This window comes from Phascolarctos cinereus, unplaced genomic scaffold (genome assembly GCF_003287225.1).
Source record: "Phascolarctos cinereus isolate Bilbo 61053 unplaced genomic scaffold, phaCin_HiC Scaffold_4;HRSCAF=312, whole genome shotgun sequence".
In the NCBI taxonomy this organism is placed as follows: domain Eukaryota; kingdom Metazoa; phylum Chordata; class Mammalia; order Diprotodontia; family Phascolarctidae; genus Phascolarctos; species Phascolarctos cinereus.
Window position 1 is genome coordinate 672,776,751 of NW_027555847.1, and position 18,577 is coordinate 672,795,327.

Sequence of the window (18,577 nt, forward strand, 5' to 3'; positions counted from 1 at the left end):
CAGAATTGGAGCCTGGGGAGTGCTGTGCCAAGTACAGTGCTCTGGGCTCTAGCCTGTGGGTTCTGTGGACCCCCGGGGGGTCAGGCTGGGGAGATACCTTCTTGTAAAATGCATAAAAGAAAAGCCAGAGGATTACAGATCATAAAGGAAATTAGCTTGAAATACGATTGCTCCAATATTAAAAGATCCATGTTCCCTGAGCCCCGCTTAGGAAGCCCTACTCTAGAAGGCCCCCATCGAGTGACTTTCAGGGAGACATCTTGAGGCCCCAGCTCTCCCTTCACCCCCATGAACAGGGCTAGTCCTGCGTATTGTCCCCCAAAGGCAATTGCGGCCCCACCACAGCCCAGCCCTGGTTTCTGTTCCACTGACTGAGCGCCCCACTCAGTGGTGATGTTGCGTCTGGCCATGATGCTGGTGGTGAATAGGCCAGAGGTCACCTATACCAAGGCTTAATGCTACCTCTCCCCCTGCGGCTTGTGCAGGGCCCACAGGACAGGAAGCAGTGGGAGCAGGTCCAAGTATCACTTGGCAAAGGGAAAAGGTAGGTTCTCAGAATTCGTCCACCTGGGCAAGGTAGGAGAACAACTTGGTTGAGGCTGGGGATTATTCTGGTGACGCCTGCCAGGTGGGGAAGTGAGCTGGGGCAGTGATACGCTTGGGCACTCAAGCAGGTTTGAGGACAGGCCCCAGAAGATGCCCACTTAAATTCAATACCTACCTCCTCCCCCTCCCCCGGCCTTTCCAGCAGAACAAGACCAAGCCTGAGTAGGAGCCTGGCAGGGAACAGGCCTCAGGGCTCTGAACCTGGAAAATGAGATAAATCAGAATGTGGGCCAGTGGTCAGACTCACCGGGGCATCCACATTCCCCTGTCATTCAGCCTGTCAACCTGGCTCCGAACAAGGTCATCCTTCTCCTTTGGACAGAGTCTAGGACAGATCTGCTCACTGAGTGCACGCAGCGTAGATGGCGGCCATGCCCTTTACCAGGTTAGAGTCTTCGGGGACCAAGCCACAAAAGCATTACCCATAATCCCTCAACTGGGGGTCCAGAGACCCAAAGTTTTGTCCTAGGTCTGCTGCTGACTAAATGAGCTTGAGTCAAGGCCTTCTCTTTGGGTCTTCATTCTGCAAACTGAGGGGTTGATTGGGGCTTTTGAAGGGAGCTGACGGGGGAGGCATCATACACGGAGGTACTTGGGTGGCGATAAATGAGCCGAGCAAGTTTAGAGGTCTCCATGTTGCACGCAGCCCTTTGCATCACGCTGGAGCCTCTGAAACAAGTCCTGTGTTGTGACCAACGTGTCAGTAGTCTCCTCCTGGCAGGATGGGCCTGTTACACTCTGGGGATTCCCTAACCTGGCAATGTCAGTCAGCATAAGGCAGTCCCTCCCAAGGAGTGGCCATCAGCTCTCCTTAAAAGCGCTCGGCATATAAGGCTTTAAAAGTATGGTTATTAAAGTTACCTGGTAGAGGATTCTAATCCAAGCCCATGGCATGTCAAGAGACTCCCTTCTCCTTCTAGGAGATTCAGCCTTACCTCAGGAGATATAGCTATAGATAGCTATACATATAAATATAGATACAGTCATAGAATACTACCTCGGTGGAACTCCAGGCAAGGGGAAAAGATTTTTTGCTGGAATTTGCCGGAGTCCACAAACCCCAGGAAAGACCAGTGAGTGGTTCTTCCATATGCAGGGTATTGGGTATGCCTTGCCCACCACCGTTTTTAGATGAGGCCAAGGAGTTGGCACTAAACTTGAGTTCATTCAGGACCCCTCTCCAGTCATGGTCTGCTGCCATTGTCTCAGAACCATCTGAGATTTGAACCCTGGATCCAGAGGCACCAAAGAGCCTGCACTTCGAGGGAATTCATATGGGGACTTTAATGCTTGCTCCACATAGTATCTTTTGGGGTGTGCCTCCTTTCTCACCATCTTGGCATAAGGCTACAAAATCAGTTCAGTCTGGCTCAGGGGACCTGATCATAAGGTGTTATTTACTGACATAGAACTCCCTGGGATAGCCACCCCCTCCACCTCCCTAGGGTTGAGAGTTTGCCACTCCCATGGAAGCTAATGCCTTTGTCCCTGCAACAACTCCATGCTGAGTCCTCGAAGGATCCTGGAGGGTGGGGCCCCAATTAACTGCTCCCCTCCCCCCATTCTATGGCAAGTGAGCCCCCACCTTCCCTTCTCCTCCCTCTGATTCATAGTCACCATCTGCTGAGTCAAAAATACTTCCTATTGTCTGTCCCTTTGCTCTCACCCTTATCCCACCACCTCAGTCCTATCCCTCCACAGTCCACAGTCCACGTCCTCTGCTGTTTTCCATCTCCTCTTGCCCTCTGGGATTCCTCTTCGCCCTAGATTTCTTCATCACCTGCTCTTGCCAACATCATGTGGCATTAATAAAGATTTCATCCCTGGCTGCCCTCTGCTGTGTGGCTTGTGCCCCGTCTCCTGCTCCCTGACACACTGCTCAGTCTGGGATGGGCTGGCTTCCAAGATCTTCCCCTGCTGCCCCCAGACTTTGCCTTTTCTGCCCGTCACCATCACCCTCCTCTTCCTTTAAGGTCACTCCATCTATCTACATCTCTCCATTCCTACGTTGCTCTTGCTCTTTTGCAAGGAACTCGGTCTCCCCCTGCTGCACCCTAGCCTTTCCAACATACCCTGGCCTCCATTCAAGCCTTCCATTCCTGTGTCCTACATCTTTGCTCTGACTAGGTCACACAGGGGCCACCCCTTAGCTATCTCCCCATCTATCGCTGCTATTTTCAGCCCTTCTAGCTCAGAAATTCCCTTTCCTGATCATTATCTTCCCTCTGGCTGCTGCAAGGCAATCCCTTTATTCTTCATTGAATGCCTCACACTTCCTGCCCCAGCTGTTCCAAATCTAGTTCTCTCCCAGCAAAGGACCTCACTGACTTGACTGAGAAAATGAGGTCCATCCACCATAAGCTCCCCCTTCTGTCAGACTCGCTACCTCAGAAGCCCTTACCTCATCGTCATCTGTTCTCTTTCCCTTTGTCCCAGTCTTTGGGGAAGTGGTGTCAATCCCATCCCATTGAGATTCCACAGGAGCTTGTCCCAGGGATCATTTCTCCTCATTCCCTTTTAGTCTTTTTTAGACACCAACCCCACTGCCTACAACTATGCCTAGATCTTCCCATTGTTAAAAAAACAAACCCAAAACCAAGCTAAAACACCCCCCATCATTTGTTCCTACCATCCATCCAAGCTGTATCTACTCCTTCCTCACCAATCACTTCTCTCTTTTTTTTCTTTTTACCAATCACTTCTCAACCCCTTGCAGTCAGACTCTAGACCCCACTCCACTCTTGGAGACCACATCTCTTCACCTCTAGCTCCAATGGCCTTTTCTCAGCCCCCTTAGCCCTCTCTGCAGCTTCCATCCCTCTCTCTGCCCACTGTCTTCTTCCTTGGCTGCCACAACACTGCCCTTCTCTAGTTCTGCCTATCTGACTTCTTTTCAGACTCCTTTTCTGATTTATCAGCCATTTTCCATTCCCCAAAACACGGATGTCCCTCAAGACTCGGTCTCATGCCCTGATCTCTACATTTTTTTCTCGTGGTGATTTCATCACCCCTCATGGGTCCAATTATCATCTCTATGTCAATAACGCCAACATCTGTACATCCAGTCCTAATCTCTCTTCTGAGCTCTAACCTGCCTTACTGACTGCCTCTTGGACATCTCCGCCTGGATGTCCCATGAGCATCTCAAAATGCAACAAGTCCAAACCAGAACTCATTGTTGTGCTTCCACTAAACCCTTTTCTCTTCCAAATTTTCCTATTATTCGAGGACATTTCACCACCTTCCCATTCATCTCGGGTGTGAGAGTCAGGTAAAGGTTAAATTTCCACAGAGAAAGAGAATAATGCAGAGATTTAAAGAACAAAGGTCCCAGGAGGTGGTACACTGTAGGTGGGCTGGGCTTGACCAATAGGAAGTAAGTGGATTGTTCCAAGAAGACCCCAAAATCAAGATAAGGGTCAAGCCAGCTCAGACCAGTTAGGGTCAACCTGAGGACACCTGAAAAATGTTAGTGCGCCTGCTTAATGAACTTCATTACTATTATCTGACACACCCTGCATAAAATTAGAGCCTCATTAACGAGTCATGGGATGTATGACCAAGGGAGGGGGAACATACTTGAGCATATCAAGGGGAAACATGTAAGGAAAAGTGTAACCTGGGAAGGGATGGACCAATCCCGGCCTGGGAGGTTTTCGCGCTGAATTCAACTGCATAAAAGCACACTTGCCCTTGCCCTTGCCCTCAGGGCCCACCCCTCCTGAAGAGGGGTGGAGCCCACTTCTGGCCAGAAATGTCTAAATCCTCTGGACTTTCTTTATAATAAATTTTCTTGATACTAAATTTTTGGTGTCAAGCCTATTTCTAACACAGGCTTATAAACATGGAGTCATTTCGAACAGTTCTTAGCCTGATAATGAAGACTTTCCATCACCTGTCTCCAATCTACCTTTCCAGCCTTCTCTCCCATTAATCCCTCTTTCACCCGTCCTATTCCAAACAAATGCCTACTAGTTATTCTCCAGTTCCACATTTCAAACTCTCCTCTCTGTGCAGCTGCTGGATTCCCCAGGTCTGCAGTGCACTCCCCTCTTAGCTCTTCCGTTCAAAATCCTTATTTTCCTTGAACATTCAGTTCAGAAGTCTCTCTGCAAAGCCTTCCACAATCCCTTCTTCTAAACATTCTGTTCTTCAACTGCCTTGTATTTATCTGTGTTGGTATTCTATCTCACCAGCAGAATGAATGTAAGCACCCAGAGGGTAGCCATTGCTTAATTTTTGTCTTTGAATCTCTCATACTACCAGTGTCCTACACATAGTAGGTACCTAATGAATGGTTTGTTTTTTTAACTGGATGAAAAGATCTACTGCCAGAGTCACTCTTCCTTTCTTTCTTAAGAAGTCCCATCTCTGGCTTAGAGTCTTCCTCGCTAACTCATCCTCGTACTTGGGAACTTCACTCCATCTACATCACTCTGCTGATGCCTCCTTGAACACTTCAGCCTCCTCTCTGATCAACTCCTCAAACGCTCAGGACTTCCATTTCCATTCTAGCTCAACCACCCACAGGAGTGGTCTCACTCTAAGCCTCCCTCTCATCTGCGCCATCTCCATGACTTTAAACTCTGAAATTCGCCTCTGTGATCACAAGCCCTCCCTCTTCTGGACTCCTTCCACACCCATTTTTCTCATTTCTATCCCTAGTTCCTCCATCCCTCCCTGTTCTCCTAGTCTACCCATCTCTTTTTTGACCTGTCTTTTCACCCTCTCAGCCTTATTCAGCTATCAATGACCAATTCAATTGTGCACTGTCCTCCACCCTTAATTTCCTCACCTCCCTCGCCCCATTTCCTTTGGCCATTCCGCCTATCAATTCTCAACCCCGCGTCCCTCCACCATCTGCCTTTACTCCACCAGCTCCAGGACTGTTGAACTTTACTAGCAGAAATCATCTGACTCCATCCACTACTCGACAATCTTTCCACCCACTGGCTGATTTTCCTATACACCCCCTGCAATATTTGTTCCAAATCTGCTCTCCTCGAATCCTTTGTCCAGATCGTATTATATTCATTCTCTGCTACCTTTGACTTCCAGCATCTATACGGATCTTTTAAAAATCCAAGTTGGTTGGTGAGTTCCTTGTCTATCTACTCTCTTCTCTTTGGACAATGTCCCTTTTTTTCTGCCTCAAGAGAATTGTTTCCCTTTGTGTCATCAGAATTTCATTCTTAAATTAACTTCCCATCCTTCCTGAGTTAACCTGTCCTTCCTCTGGCCCCTTTGAAATCTGCTTCCCAAATCTAGGGTGTGTATCAGACCACCATGCCCAGCGTCTTCTCTACCACAGACTCTAGGATGGTAGTGATCGCTTCCTCCCCAAGATTGCCCCGAGATTCTCATCATTTCCATCACAGTACATTCCTCCCCTTTAGTGAGAATCAGATCCGGAACAGAAGTTCCTCTTGCTGTCTATTTCACCTTCTGAAGCATGAAATGATGAAGTTATCAGCTGCTCTGCTTTACACACACACACACACACACACACACACACACACACACACACACACACAGAGAAAAGGCCCAGAATCCCTACTCTAGGGGGTCAGTCACATACACTGGTTCTCCATTCATTGATCATAACCCAAATATTCTCTAGCATGCCTTCCTCCGCCAGCACCCTTCTCCACCTGAAAACATGCTCAGGTCTCTCCTGTCCTCAAAAAACCTTCACTCCTCCCCTCCCCCCGAAAAAAACCACTTCACTCCAAAAGGCCATTTCCCCCAGCTGTCATCCTGTATCTCTCCTACGGCCAATCCCCTAGACGTGTTCCTCACTGCTTCCACTTCTACCCCCTGACCCCACTGCTCAACTGAAAATACTGCTTCCAAAGTTACTAATGATATCAGAAGTAGGAGGCCCATTTTCCCCCTGCAAGCCTTAACCTATTTGACCTCTGCAGCTTTTGAGGTGACTGATCACTGCTTTCTCCTGACTCACCTCTATCCTGTCTGACTGCTCCTTCTCAATTCCCTCCCTGTCCCAATCCAGCCTTCACTCAGCTGCCAAAGCCATCTTCCAAAAGTGCAGGTCTGACCATGTCACTCACCTAGCCAATAAACTGCAGTGGCTCTCTATCACCTCCAGTATATAAAACCCTCTGTTTGGCTTTTCAGGTCCCTCATGACCTGGCTTCTACACACACACACACACACACACACACACACACACACACCCCATACATCTACACACTCCTGTCTCATACACACAGATCCCATGCCTTCCTTTTTCTCTCTCTCTCTCACACACACACCCACACCATACATCTATACACTCCTGTCTCATACACACACAGATCCCATGCCTTCTTTTCTTTTACACACACACACACACACACACACACCCATCTATACACTCCTGTCTCATACACACACAGATCCCATGCCTTCTTTTCTTTTACACACACACACACACACACACACACCCATCTATACACTCCTGTCTCATACACACACAGATCCCATGCCTTCTTTTCTTTTACACACACACACACACACCCATCTATACACTCCTGTCTCATACACACACAGATCCCATGCCTTCTTTTCTTTTACACACACACACACACACACACCCCCATCTATACACTCCTGTCTCATACACATGCCTTCCTTTCTCTCTCTCTCTCTCTCACACACACACACACACACACACACCCATCTATACACTCCTGTCTCATACACATGCCTTCCTTTCTCTCTCTCTCTCACACACACACACACACACACACACACACACACCCATCTATACACTCCTGTCTCATACACATGCCTTCCTTTCTCTCTCTCTCTCTCACACACACACACACACACACACACACACACCCATCTATACACTCCTGTCTCATACACATGCCTTCCTTTCTCTCTCTCTCTCTTACACACACACACACACACACACACACACACACACACACACCCACACAGAGGGCACTCCATCTCCCACCTCTGTAACCTTTTACATTCCCCCCTCCCCAACCTACTAGTGTCACCTTGTGACACCATTTATCCCATATATGTCTTGTTTGTACGTAGCTGTTTGTATGTCATCTCTTCTATTAGACTGTGAGTTCCTTGAGGGCAGGGAGGGTGTTTTTTGCCTTTCTTTTTATCCCTGGCACTTAGCACAGTGCCTGGCACATAGCAGGCTCTTATGATGATAAGGATCATTCATCCATCTCTTGCCTCCTAAGCATAGGGTTCCTGGGCCTTCTTAAAAAATACATATGTATATATTATATAAATTACATGTATATGTATATACACACATATATAAATGATGCTCTTTTTAAAAAATTTCACCCATGCTCATCCCACACACAGGTGTGCGTCATGAAATTCTTCCCTCTTACTCATCATTTCAAGTGAGATAATATTTGTGAAGTGCTTAGCACAGCGCCTGGCTCGTAGTAGGAGCTTAATAAATGTTTATTCCTTTCCCCTTCCCTTATTTCTATACCAGACGTATTTGATTCTCCCTCAACCACGTCTCTTTCTCTCCACTCATAGTGTGGGCTATCATCCCCTCTCACTTGACCTGTTGTAACTGCCTCCTTCCTTGTCCTCTACACTTGTGGGATCTCCCTTCTCTCAGCTATCATCTACAAGCTACAAGCTACCAAAAACAGCCTTCCTCAGGTCCAGGTCCACAGAGCTGACCATGACACTTACCTGCTCAGAAACCTTCTATGGCTCCCTAGTGCTTTGAAGATAAAATGCAAAGTCCTTGGTCTGGACTTTAGGAGTCTCTCTAATTTGGCTTTAATCTACTTTTCCACCTTATTTCTCATTACTCACTCCTCTTCACAGGTTCTAGAGAGCGGCCAAAGTGGACTATCGTACTAGCCATGATCTGAAGTTGTGATTCTATCACTTGTTTTCCTACCTTCCCTCCCACCATCTCCTCCTTGTCCTTCTCTGCTGGGGGTGCAGTAGAAAGAGCAAGACCAGAGACAGAGCCGTATGACCCTTCACAAGTCAATTAACCCCTCTCTGCCTGATTCCTCAACTATAAAAAGGGATAATAATGGCACCTACCTCCCAGGGTTGTTGTGAGGACAAAATGAGATATCACCTGGCATGTAGTAGGCGCTATATAAATGCTATTATCATCATCGTCATCCCCACCGTGACCTTCCAGTTCCTCACTGCTCTGCCAGCTCGTCCCTTCTCTGGCTTTGGTTTCCTCCCTTCCAGACCCTACAGTTTACCAGATCAGCTCCATGTTGCCCTGTCCCTTGGAACCCCCACCTTTTCTCCTCCCCCATTCTCTCCTTTCACCACTTGTATTGCCAAACCACAGCCCTGGATGACTCGTCACCATGACTGTATGCCACTGAACGGATCTGGAGAAAGATCACCCAACCGTGCTGAATGAGTCCACCATGGATGAAGGTTGTCCAACCCGGGCCCTCGCTGCTGGTTGTCAGTCCCACTCAATACAGTAGTTGTTCCCACTTTCTCTTTCCTCCTCAAGCCTCCTACACCATTCCCTCCCATCCCCTTAGAGCTGAGGACCACATTCCTGGGAACACCGAGGCACTCAGCCCCCTCTTCTCTCCTACTTAGACCCCTCACATCATCTCCATTCTCTCCTCCTTCATTCAAGTCTCTGGTGAAGTGGCTTTTTTTTGGCCAAGGCCAAACACTCCAGTTGCATCCTTAATCCCATCCCCTCTCTTCTATGGCAGATGATTGTTTCCACATTCACAACCCCCCTGCACCCCAACATTCAATCTCTCCCTATCAGTATACTGGTTCCTTCCCCCACAAATGGCCAGCCCTTTCCCATACCTAAACACACACACACACACACACACACACACACACCCCTCTTTCCACTTCAGTCCTCCATGCTCTCATCCTCTCTCTCCCCTTTCAGAATCAAACTCTGAAATAGCTAGAGGGGGAGAAAACAAAACAAAGCAAAAAGCAAAACCAGTGCTTCTCCTTGCTTCAGCTCCCTCTCCTCCCCTCAACCCTTTGCAGTCTGCCTTCCGGTCTCTCAACACTCATTTGAAACTGCTCTCTCCAAAAGTATCGATGATCTTGTTGTTGGCCCAGTCTGACGGCCTTTCCCCAGTCATCCTTCCTGACCCCTCTGCGGTATCTGGTGCTGTTGTTCACCCTTTCTTCCTGCCTTTTTCTAGATTTTAACAAAAGGGTTCCTGCTTGGTTCTACTCTCAGTAGTTCTACTGACCTCCAAGGTTCTGTCTTGGAATCTCTTTTCCCTACACCATCACTTGGTGCTTAATTAAATATTTCTACGTGGATGACTCTCAAATCAGCCCTAGTCTCTCCTCAGCTCTAATTCCACGTCAGGCAACTGCCTAACATAGATACCCCAAACTCTGTGTGTCAAAACCAGCGATTATGCGTGGTCCTCCCTTTGTCCCCTCCACCCCCAAACTTCCTCCTTTCTGCTGAGGACACTGCCTTCCTTCCATTCATACAGGTTTTCAACCTCAGAGTTATCCTTTGCTTCTTCATCCTCCTTTACCACACATATCCAATCAGTTGCCAATACTATCCCTGAAACACCTCTAGAATCCATTCCTTTGTCTCTCCTCACATGACCATGACTCTCAGTCCTTATCATGTCTTGCCTGGACTAGTCCAACAGCTCCTAATGGTCTCTCTGCTTCCAGCCTCTCCTCTCTCCAACCCATCCTCCATATAGCTGGCAAAAGTATTTCTCCAAAGCTTAAGTCCAACCGTCTCACTCCGTGACTCAGTCAATTTTAAACGGCTCTCTATTCCCTCTGAGGCCAAATGCAAAGTCTTCTGTTTGGCACTTCAAAGCCCGGCTCCAACTCACCTTTCCAGATTTGTTTTCCCTTCCCTCTATACTCTCCAGTTTGGCCAACCTGGCCTTACTGCTGTTTCTCATATGGCACCCTGTCTCTGGTCCCCCTGTCTTTGCATGGAATGCATTCAGAATCCCTCCTTTCCTTCAAGCTCAGCTGAAGCATCACTTATAGTATGTCTTTCTTAATCCCCCCTCCCCAATGATCTTGTTTTCATGTGTTTATTTTGTACACATTTGTTTCTATTCATATAGGTCTCCCCCCATAGGCACGTAAGCTCCTTAACAACAGGGACCATTGGGGCAGCTAAGTGGCACAGTGGATAGAGCACCGGCCTTGGAGTCAGGAGGACCTGAGTTCAAATTCGGCCTCAGACACATAACACTTACTAGCTGTGTGACCCTGGGTAAGTCACTTAACCCCATTGCCTAACCCCCTCCCCCCCAAAAAAATAACAATAGGGACTATTTCACTTTTGACTTTGTATTGCCAGCACCTAACCCAGGTCCTGGCACAGAGTAGCTGTTTAAAGCAGGCTGACTGATTGATATTCCCACTCTTGCTTCCATCTCCTGTATTTGTCTTATAAAAATCTGAACTGGTCAATGAGCTCTCCGTGTATCTGTAACAGCCTCTTTAGACAGCTCTCCCCTTTCCTCATTGTAATTGGTTTTGTCTTTGGATGTTCATTCCTAAGATCAAGATTGTGCCATCCATCTCTCCTGGACATTTGTAGAACATTAAGTCTTTTTGGATTCTATTCTATTAACCATTTGAAATATGCTTTCCCTAAATCTGGGGTGCCTGGCTTTCCTCTACTCTATCATGACTTCTATGACGGGGTGGTGCTCTGACCTCCAATCCCCGTCCCCATCATTTCTTTATCAGCAATGAGTTATTCTGTTTTCTAAGTTCTCCTGGTTCTGACAGAGAACTGGTTTTGGCAGTTATATCATGTAAATGCCTTGGGAGCAAGGCTTGGGTTTTTTTTTTGTCTTATATCCTTAGCATCTAGCACAGAGCCTTTACTCATAGTCTGTGCTGAATAAAGACTTTCTGAATTCAATGTCTGAATAAGTGAAATTCCCCAGCAGATCACAGCAAGCCTCTCCCAGGCTTATGTTTCTTGAACTCATTCATTTCCCCTTTCTGTCACGGCGGTCTGTAGAACAGCGTTCTCCCTTGTTTCTGCTCTCCTCGGCGATCACCCAAGTGCTCTCTTTTTTTGCCTTTCTGGATTTCCTTAATAAGTACACATTCTCAATATCTGGTATTTATGTCTATTTCTTTCTCTCCTCCCACTGGCTCCCCAGACCTTTTACTAAGTTTGATCTTTTTGGAAAAGGTATAGCCTTCTAGAGCCATGTTCCAGACAGTTCTTACCCAGTGGGGGTTAAATTTGCCTCCACGTGTCAGGTTGTCATCCACACTGTTCCATCTGTGTACACACAGCAGAGGTCATGGGCTCTTGGCTAGCTCCTTTCTAGGACTTTTTCCTGTGAATTTCTGTGCATTTCGACTGCTAGTGTTCCTACACTTTAACTATCGCCTTTATCTACCTTGGCGGATACTTGTAGGCAACTTTCTTTCTCTTCCATCCTTTTAAATTTATAGCCTTTTGGACTACATTTGGAAGACTTGTAGGGAATCTGTTTCTACCAGTCCTTTGTAGGTGCATTCTACCTCTGGCCCAGAGCCAAGGAGATTCATATATTTTAAGTCCCGGTCTAGAAATCCAAATACTGTTGTGAGACGCTATCAGCTGTTCACTTCCTAAGAAGGAAACTTGCCCTTCTGAAGCTGGATAGGAAATGGGTCTATCGCCAACTAGTGATGAGACTAGATTGGGGGTGGACAACCGGAGATCAGTCCAGTTGCCAGGGATCACCAAATCTAGTGGCCTTTTCTTAGTCCTCATCCTTCTTTGACCTCTCTGCGCCTGGAGACACTGCTTTTCTGCCACCTAGGCCCCCATCACCTCACACCAGGACTAGCAGCCTGCTGGTGGGTCACTCCCTCAGTGAGCTCCGGCGGCTTCCTATCACTGCCAGGATCAAATATAAAATCCTGTTTAGCTTACAGAGCCTTTATAACCTGGCCCCTTCCTACCATTCCCATCTTCTTTGCCTCTCTGACCCTCACCCTCAGTGATGCAGGGACACCTGAACTTCTTGCCACTCATCTCATGACTCGGGGCACCTCCCTGGCCAACCCTCACGACTGGAACGTTCTCCCTCCTTACAGCCTACTCCTGGCTTTCTTGAGGTCCCAGCTAACATCCCCCCCCTTCTCCAGGAAGCCTCTCCTAAGTCTCTTTGAGTCTGGGGCCTTCCCTCTGTTCATTATTCCCAATTTGCCGTGTGTGGCTTGGTTGTACATAACTGTTTGCATGTTCTCTCCCCTTTAGAAGGAGAGCTTCTTGAGGGCAGGGACTATTTTTGTCTTTCTTTGCATCCCCAACATTTAGCACAGTGCCTGACATATACAAAAAGCACTTAATACATGCTTGGTGATAAGGGCATGTGTGGAGAGAGGACAACTTCAGACCCTGGTTGTCTCCTGTCTGGATTATCCCTTCACAAGGGTGTGTGGCCTGTTGTGATGGGGCAATGAGAAGAGTCAACAGTACTGGGTTCTAGTCCTGACTGCCTCGGACTTTCTGCGTGACCTTGGGCCAGGTCATTTCCCATTTATGAACATGCTTTTTTCTCCTGTAAAATGAGGGAGAGACTACGTCTCTAAGGTAACTTTGAGCTCTAAAGTTATGCTATGATTGTTCAAAGAAAGCCTCTAACCAATGGGGAGGCCAAAGGGACTGGGATCCCCAAACCTTCCCTCTTGATGTCCCTCCCAGAATCCCTAGCAGGGACTCCCAACTGGACAAACAGCACAGGGTGGCCCATGAGTTTCCATCTTTACTGAGCAGAATGAATGCAAAATTATTCTTCAAGGTAAGGTACAAGTAGAAAATTTAGGAATTAGTCAAAAGGCACATGTTCTAAAAAAAAAATCTCTTTACATATATACATTTCAATTAATTATAAATACACATAGAAATCCAAGAAGGCCCAACATAACAAGCAGATTCCAAAGTGCACAGAGGGGAAGGGATGACATGAGGCGCTCTCTCTCACTCACACATACACATACACACACACACACACACACACACACACACAACATACCATCAGTAGGACTGAGGCAATAACTTAGGGGCACAATCCCCAGTGACGGATATTTGACCCTGCCTGTCCTGGGGTCAGGGGGTGAAGGTGCTATATGGTTAGAGGAGAGAATTGCATATATTAAAAGGCGGTGATGGTGGGGAAATTCACCCATGAAAAGCATCCTGCTCATGGGGGTTGGGGACAGAGACAGAGGAAGGGAAAGAGAGAGCACCTTCGGTTTTTCCTGAGTTTATAGCTCCCACAGTTCTGGGGGTTCCGGCAATCAGTGCCAAGTTTCCCCAACACTGGAGAGGGGACATTATAAATAGAGAGGGAGGAGGAAGAGGAGGAGCAGAATGGTGCTGCCCTGGAAGATAAGAGGAGATAAGGACCCACTGCTACCCTTTGGGCACAAGGTCAGGGCGAGGGGTGGAGACCCAGGGAAGAGAAATCCAGATAAAATCCAGCCACAGCTCCCTGAAACTCATTCACTCAGCATCTCCCCTGAGCCCCTGTCCCTCCTCCCCCTGAAAAACAGTGAGGAGGAAGAAGTGGGGAAAGAGGAGAATCAGCCAGGATAAGCTACTCATCGGCCCTAGATAATGGGGGTACAGACTTTCAAGACTCAAGTGGGGGGGGTCGTTATCACTCTTTACTGCCCCCTCCCCAACCTTCTCCTCTCTAAATGGCCAACTGGACCAACCATCCCAGCTAGAGTGAGCTGTCTGCCGATTCCTCAGGAGACGACTGAAAACAAAGCCACTAGGAGGCCAGAAAGATGGCGGGAGGAAACTAATCAGAGGCAGAGGATGCTGAAGCAGAGAGAGCCCCGAGCCTCAGTTTCCTTATCTGTAAAATGAGGGGGGGGGCTGAATTAGATGATCTCTACCACCTCTTCTAGTGCTGATATTCCATGATTCTTTTCAGGGAGAACGAGGGGCCCTTTAGGAGGACAGAGAGAACCTGAAGGCTCGGCTTCCCTGGCAGACTCGGCTTCCCTGGCAGACTCTTTCTGGCAGTGCCCAGAGGGTTTAAATGGCCTTTCTCAGGATGGGACTCAGAGAAATGCCGAGAACCCTGAGTGGGGACTTGGGAGCTGTGGGTTCTGGTCCTGGCTTGGCTCCCTCATCTCTGGAGGGAGGGAGCTGGGCACAGTGAAGTCCCCTCCTCTCAGATCTATCAGTCTGGCATTCTAAGCTATGGTCCTTCTGAAGAGGGCAGTGATGTCTTCTCCTGTGGATTCCCCAGGCAGACCTATCTCTCTTGCGGAGCTGGGAGGAGGCGATGAGCCTGGGCTCAGGCCCCGGAAGTAGGATCAGGAAAGTCAGTTTAAGGTAGTTTGGAGGGCTACCCCTTCCCTATAGCCCTGCTCCCAGCGCTCTGGGGGATGTGAGGGTGTCCACAGCCCGGCACCTTCCCTCTCAGTAGTCTGCCTGATGACAGATAATGGGGTGCAGCAACCCATTACCTCTCCTATATCTTTGGCCCTTGAGGCCTAGGGGAATGGGCGGGGTGTGTGTGGGGTCAGCTCACTTACTCCCTTGAGTTCCCTGCCACCCAAAACCTGGGGCAATTCCTTTTAACAACGGCATGACTGGAGAAGGGGGAGGGGAAATCACCGAGCTGGGAGGCCTCAGCCATTGGATGCAAACCATCCAGTCCCCCTACCCTTTATAGATAACATAAAAAATTTATATTTATATAGATGTGTGAATGTATATTATATATAAATAAATTGTTTTGTTTTAAAAGGAACTACATAGTTTCCTAGTCACTGTCCCCCCTTCCTACTTACAGCCTAAAACAGCGATGTTAGTGCCTCCCAAAGCCCCTTCCAGGGGCTCCTGCCGCCTCCTCGGCCACAGAGGGCATAAAGGGTTGCCTGTGGAGGGGGGGTTGGAGGGGGTGGAGGGGCTACCGGTCCTAGGAGTCTGTAAAGGGCGGGCTGAATTGGATGACACTCTGTCGCTCCAGGCCCAGGCCCAGGGAGCTCTCCGGGGGCACCACGTTCAAAGACCTCAACATGTCTTCCAGGACTTCCTTGAAGTTGATGTCCCCTTGGGAGGTGAGGTCGTCCGGCGGGGGCCGAAGCTGCAGCAGAGGCAAGGGTTCGTGGGAGGGCAGCACATGGCTGCTGGTCAGGCTGGGCCCCGGCCCGTCCAGAGGCGGGGGGTAGGTGAACCTGGGTGCTGGCGTGGAGAAAGGCAGGCTAGCCGAGTCGAGGCTCAGGAGCCCGCCGGGGAGGCCGTCATCCAGGGGACTGGAGGTCAGGTCCAGGACCTCGCCGGGGTTGGAGTGCATGGAGAGGTGTGGCCAGGGGCCCAGCAGGGCCGCAGGGAAGGGCTGCAGCGGGTCTGGGAGGCCCAGGGGCTGGGCCGCACGGGCCTGTTTGCGCTTCACGTCGGCATCCATCTGCTTCAGCTCCTCCAGAACCTTGGGCACGCAGCTCTCGGGGATCTTGATGCCTGTGGGAGAGCCCACCGCCAAGCTCGCGCCCGCCCGCGCCCAGGCGCGGAGCCCCGCCCCCTCCCAGACCACACCCCAACTCACCCACTTGCTTCTTCTTGTCCTTGGTCTTGAGCCTCACGATCTGCAGGTAGCTGCTGCTCGTCACCTCGGCGATGATGCTGGCGATGCGGCTCCACACGCGCAGCAGCGCCCCGCACAGCATGTGGTAGTGCCGCAGGCGGGCGCCCTGCAGGCACTCCTTGCCCTCCTGGACCAGTCTGCAGTGTCGGTTCCTGGCAGGAGCGGGCAGGGTCAGGCGGTGGGCCGGACAAGAGCCTTTGGTATCTGATGGACGGCCTCTGCTCTCAGCAACCCCCCAACTCCCCACCCCCGTTCTAAGGACCACCTCTCCTTCCCCCGGGCTCTGACGGACACTGTTCTCAGGGCCCCCTCCCCCCAGCTCTGATGGACACTCTGTTCTCAGGGCCCCCCTCCCCCCTGCCTCTGAAGGACATCCCCCCTTCTAAGGGCCTTCCCAATTCTGATGTTCACGGAATCACAGAATTTCAGTTTAATAGAGCCTTCAGAGGCCATTCAGTCCAGTTTGTAGTTGAACAAGACCCGCCCCCTCCCCAACATCCCTGATGATTAGCCATGCAGCCCTCACCTGCAGACTGCTAACAAGAGGGAACCCACTCCCACCCAAGGCAGCCCACACCACACTGGTGAAGCTTTCCTCTCTAGAGGAATTTTTCTGACAGCAAGCCACCTTCCCCCTGATGCTCCTGGGCTGGCCGTCTGGGGCCCATGGCTTCCTGGAGGAGGGGTCTGCAGGATGGGCTGGGGCTCCTGTGCCATGTCCCCTCCCCCCCACTCACCAGACAGCATGGTTACAATGCGTCAGCGAGAAGTCATAGCTGCTCTCCCAGTGCTCTTTGGCATCTTCGGCCGTCACCTGCAGAGGAAGGCATGAGGTGGGCTTCATCCATCCTCTCTGAGCCACCTGAGCTCTGGGGCAGGGGAGGGGAGCTCACCCCTGGTGAGAGGCCCAGGTCCTCTCTAGGGTCTGCAGCAGGGAGGGCTGTGGCTGCTGAGGTGAACGTCAGCTCTGCCCCCGATTCATCGCAGGTCCCTTTTCCTCGGGACCTTCCCCTGCTTTTGGCTGGGGTTCCCCTGGCAGCAGTGTAGACAGATGCCTCTCAAAGGGTGGGTCAGCCCCAAGCTCAGGGGTGTGAGCCATCAGAAGCATTATAGCTCCAATCACCCCTGTGAACTGGTTACCAAAGGCGGCCCCATTTTGGGGAGGGGGTCCAGCTTTACGTAAGCACTGGCATTTCTGCAGCAGTGCAGAGCACTGCCCCCTGCCCACCTCCACCAGAAGCAGGGTGCACAGGGACTCCCGCCTCTTCTAAACTGCAGGCCCAGGAGGGGGCACATCAGGAAGGCTTGTGGGTAGGAGGAGCTCGTGGGGAAGCTGCACCAGGAGGACAGCCGGGGTAGGGGGAGAAGAGAAGAGGGGAAGCGTCTTCCCCCAACAGAATGTGAGCCCCTTGAGAGCACGGATCTCGTAGTCTTTGTCTTTGGAGCCCCTGGTGCCTAATGCCTGGTATGCAGCAGGAGATTCACAGATGCTCACTGACTGGCTCTTCTGACTCTGTGGTCGTTATGGCCCCCCTCCAGGAAGCAGCTCTGGATCTCTCTGCTTCCAACAGACTCAGACCCAGAACAGACAGGTCTTTGTGCCTGGGGACTCCCAGAGGTACTCACACTCACCCTATCTCTACAGCCTGGAAACTTCTTTGTTGTGGCTGATCTGAATCCCTCTGATGAGGGCAATGCAATGAGCTGCCTCGGGACCCTGTGCACACCATTCACACCAGAGGACATTCACAGCCCTGCTGGCCTTTGTCCAGGGGCTGGCATGGCCAGGCCTGACTCACCCGCCGGTACTTCCTACAGAGACTGTCCAGGCTCTCGGGCTGGCTCTGCTTGCCGATATTGGGTTTGTACAGGATGAAGTGTTTCCCACGGCTCTGTTCGGCCAGCAGACAGCTTTTCCTATTGCCTCGCACCTAAAACCAGAGAACATCAAAGTGGGAGGTGAGCCAGTCCCCACTACTTACTGGGTAGATGAGGAAACTTAGGCCTGACAGAGCCCAGACACAGCACCGTAGATTTAGAGCTGGAAGGGTCCTTGGAAACCATCAAGTCCATCCCCTCTGTAAGTTTACAGATGAAGAAACTGAGGCTCACAGAGCAGGTCACGTGACCGGCAGAGCCCGGATTTGGACCCAGGAGCCTCGGACTCAAACTCCAACACTTCTCCCACCACCCCACACTGACCCTAATACAAGAGGATTGTAACAAGGGCCGTCTGCAGCTGCCGCCCTCACGTTCAGCCCTCCCTGGCTCCTCCAGCCTTCTCTTCTGTCACAGGGGCTTGGACGAGTTGACCCTGAGGTCTCTCCTAGCCCTTATCTATGATCTGAGAAGCATCCCAGCATGCTGACCTCCCTTCTCTGAACCTC

At 50.2% G+C, this 18,577-nt stretch overlaps 1 protein-coding gene across 5 annotated transcripts in view; it reads right to left on the reverse strand.

The window, feature by feature from the left end:
- Window positions 1-13,336: 13,336 nt before the first annotated feature.
- Window positions 13,337-18,577, reverse strand: part of SBNO2 (strawberry notch homolog 2) — a 231,629-nt gene continuing 226,388 nt past the window's right edge. For all 5 annotated transcript variants that reach the window (XM_078154089.1, XM_021009040.2, XM_078154088.1 and 2 more), the window contains 4 exons: window positions 17,990-18,121; window positions 16,928-17,004; window positions 16,152-16,342; window positions 13,337-16,066 (listed from right to left, as the gene is read on the reverse strand). In XM_078154089.1, coding sequence (XP_078010215.1) covers window positions 15,525-16,066; window positions 16,152-16,342; window positions 16,928-17,004; window positions 17,990-18,121 — 942 coding nt within the window. In that variant the 3' untranslated portion in view covers window positions 13,337-15,524. The remainder of the gene's footprint in view (window positions 16,067-16,151; window positions 16,343-16,927; window positions 17,005-17,989; window positions 18,122-18,577) is intronic.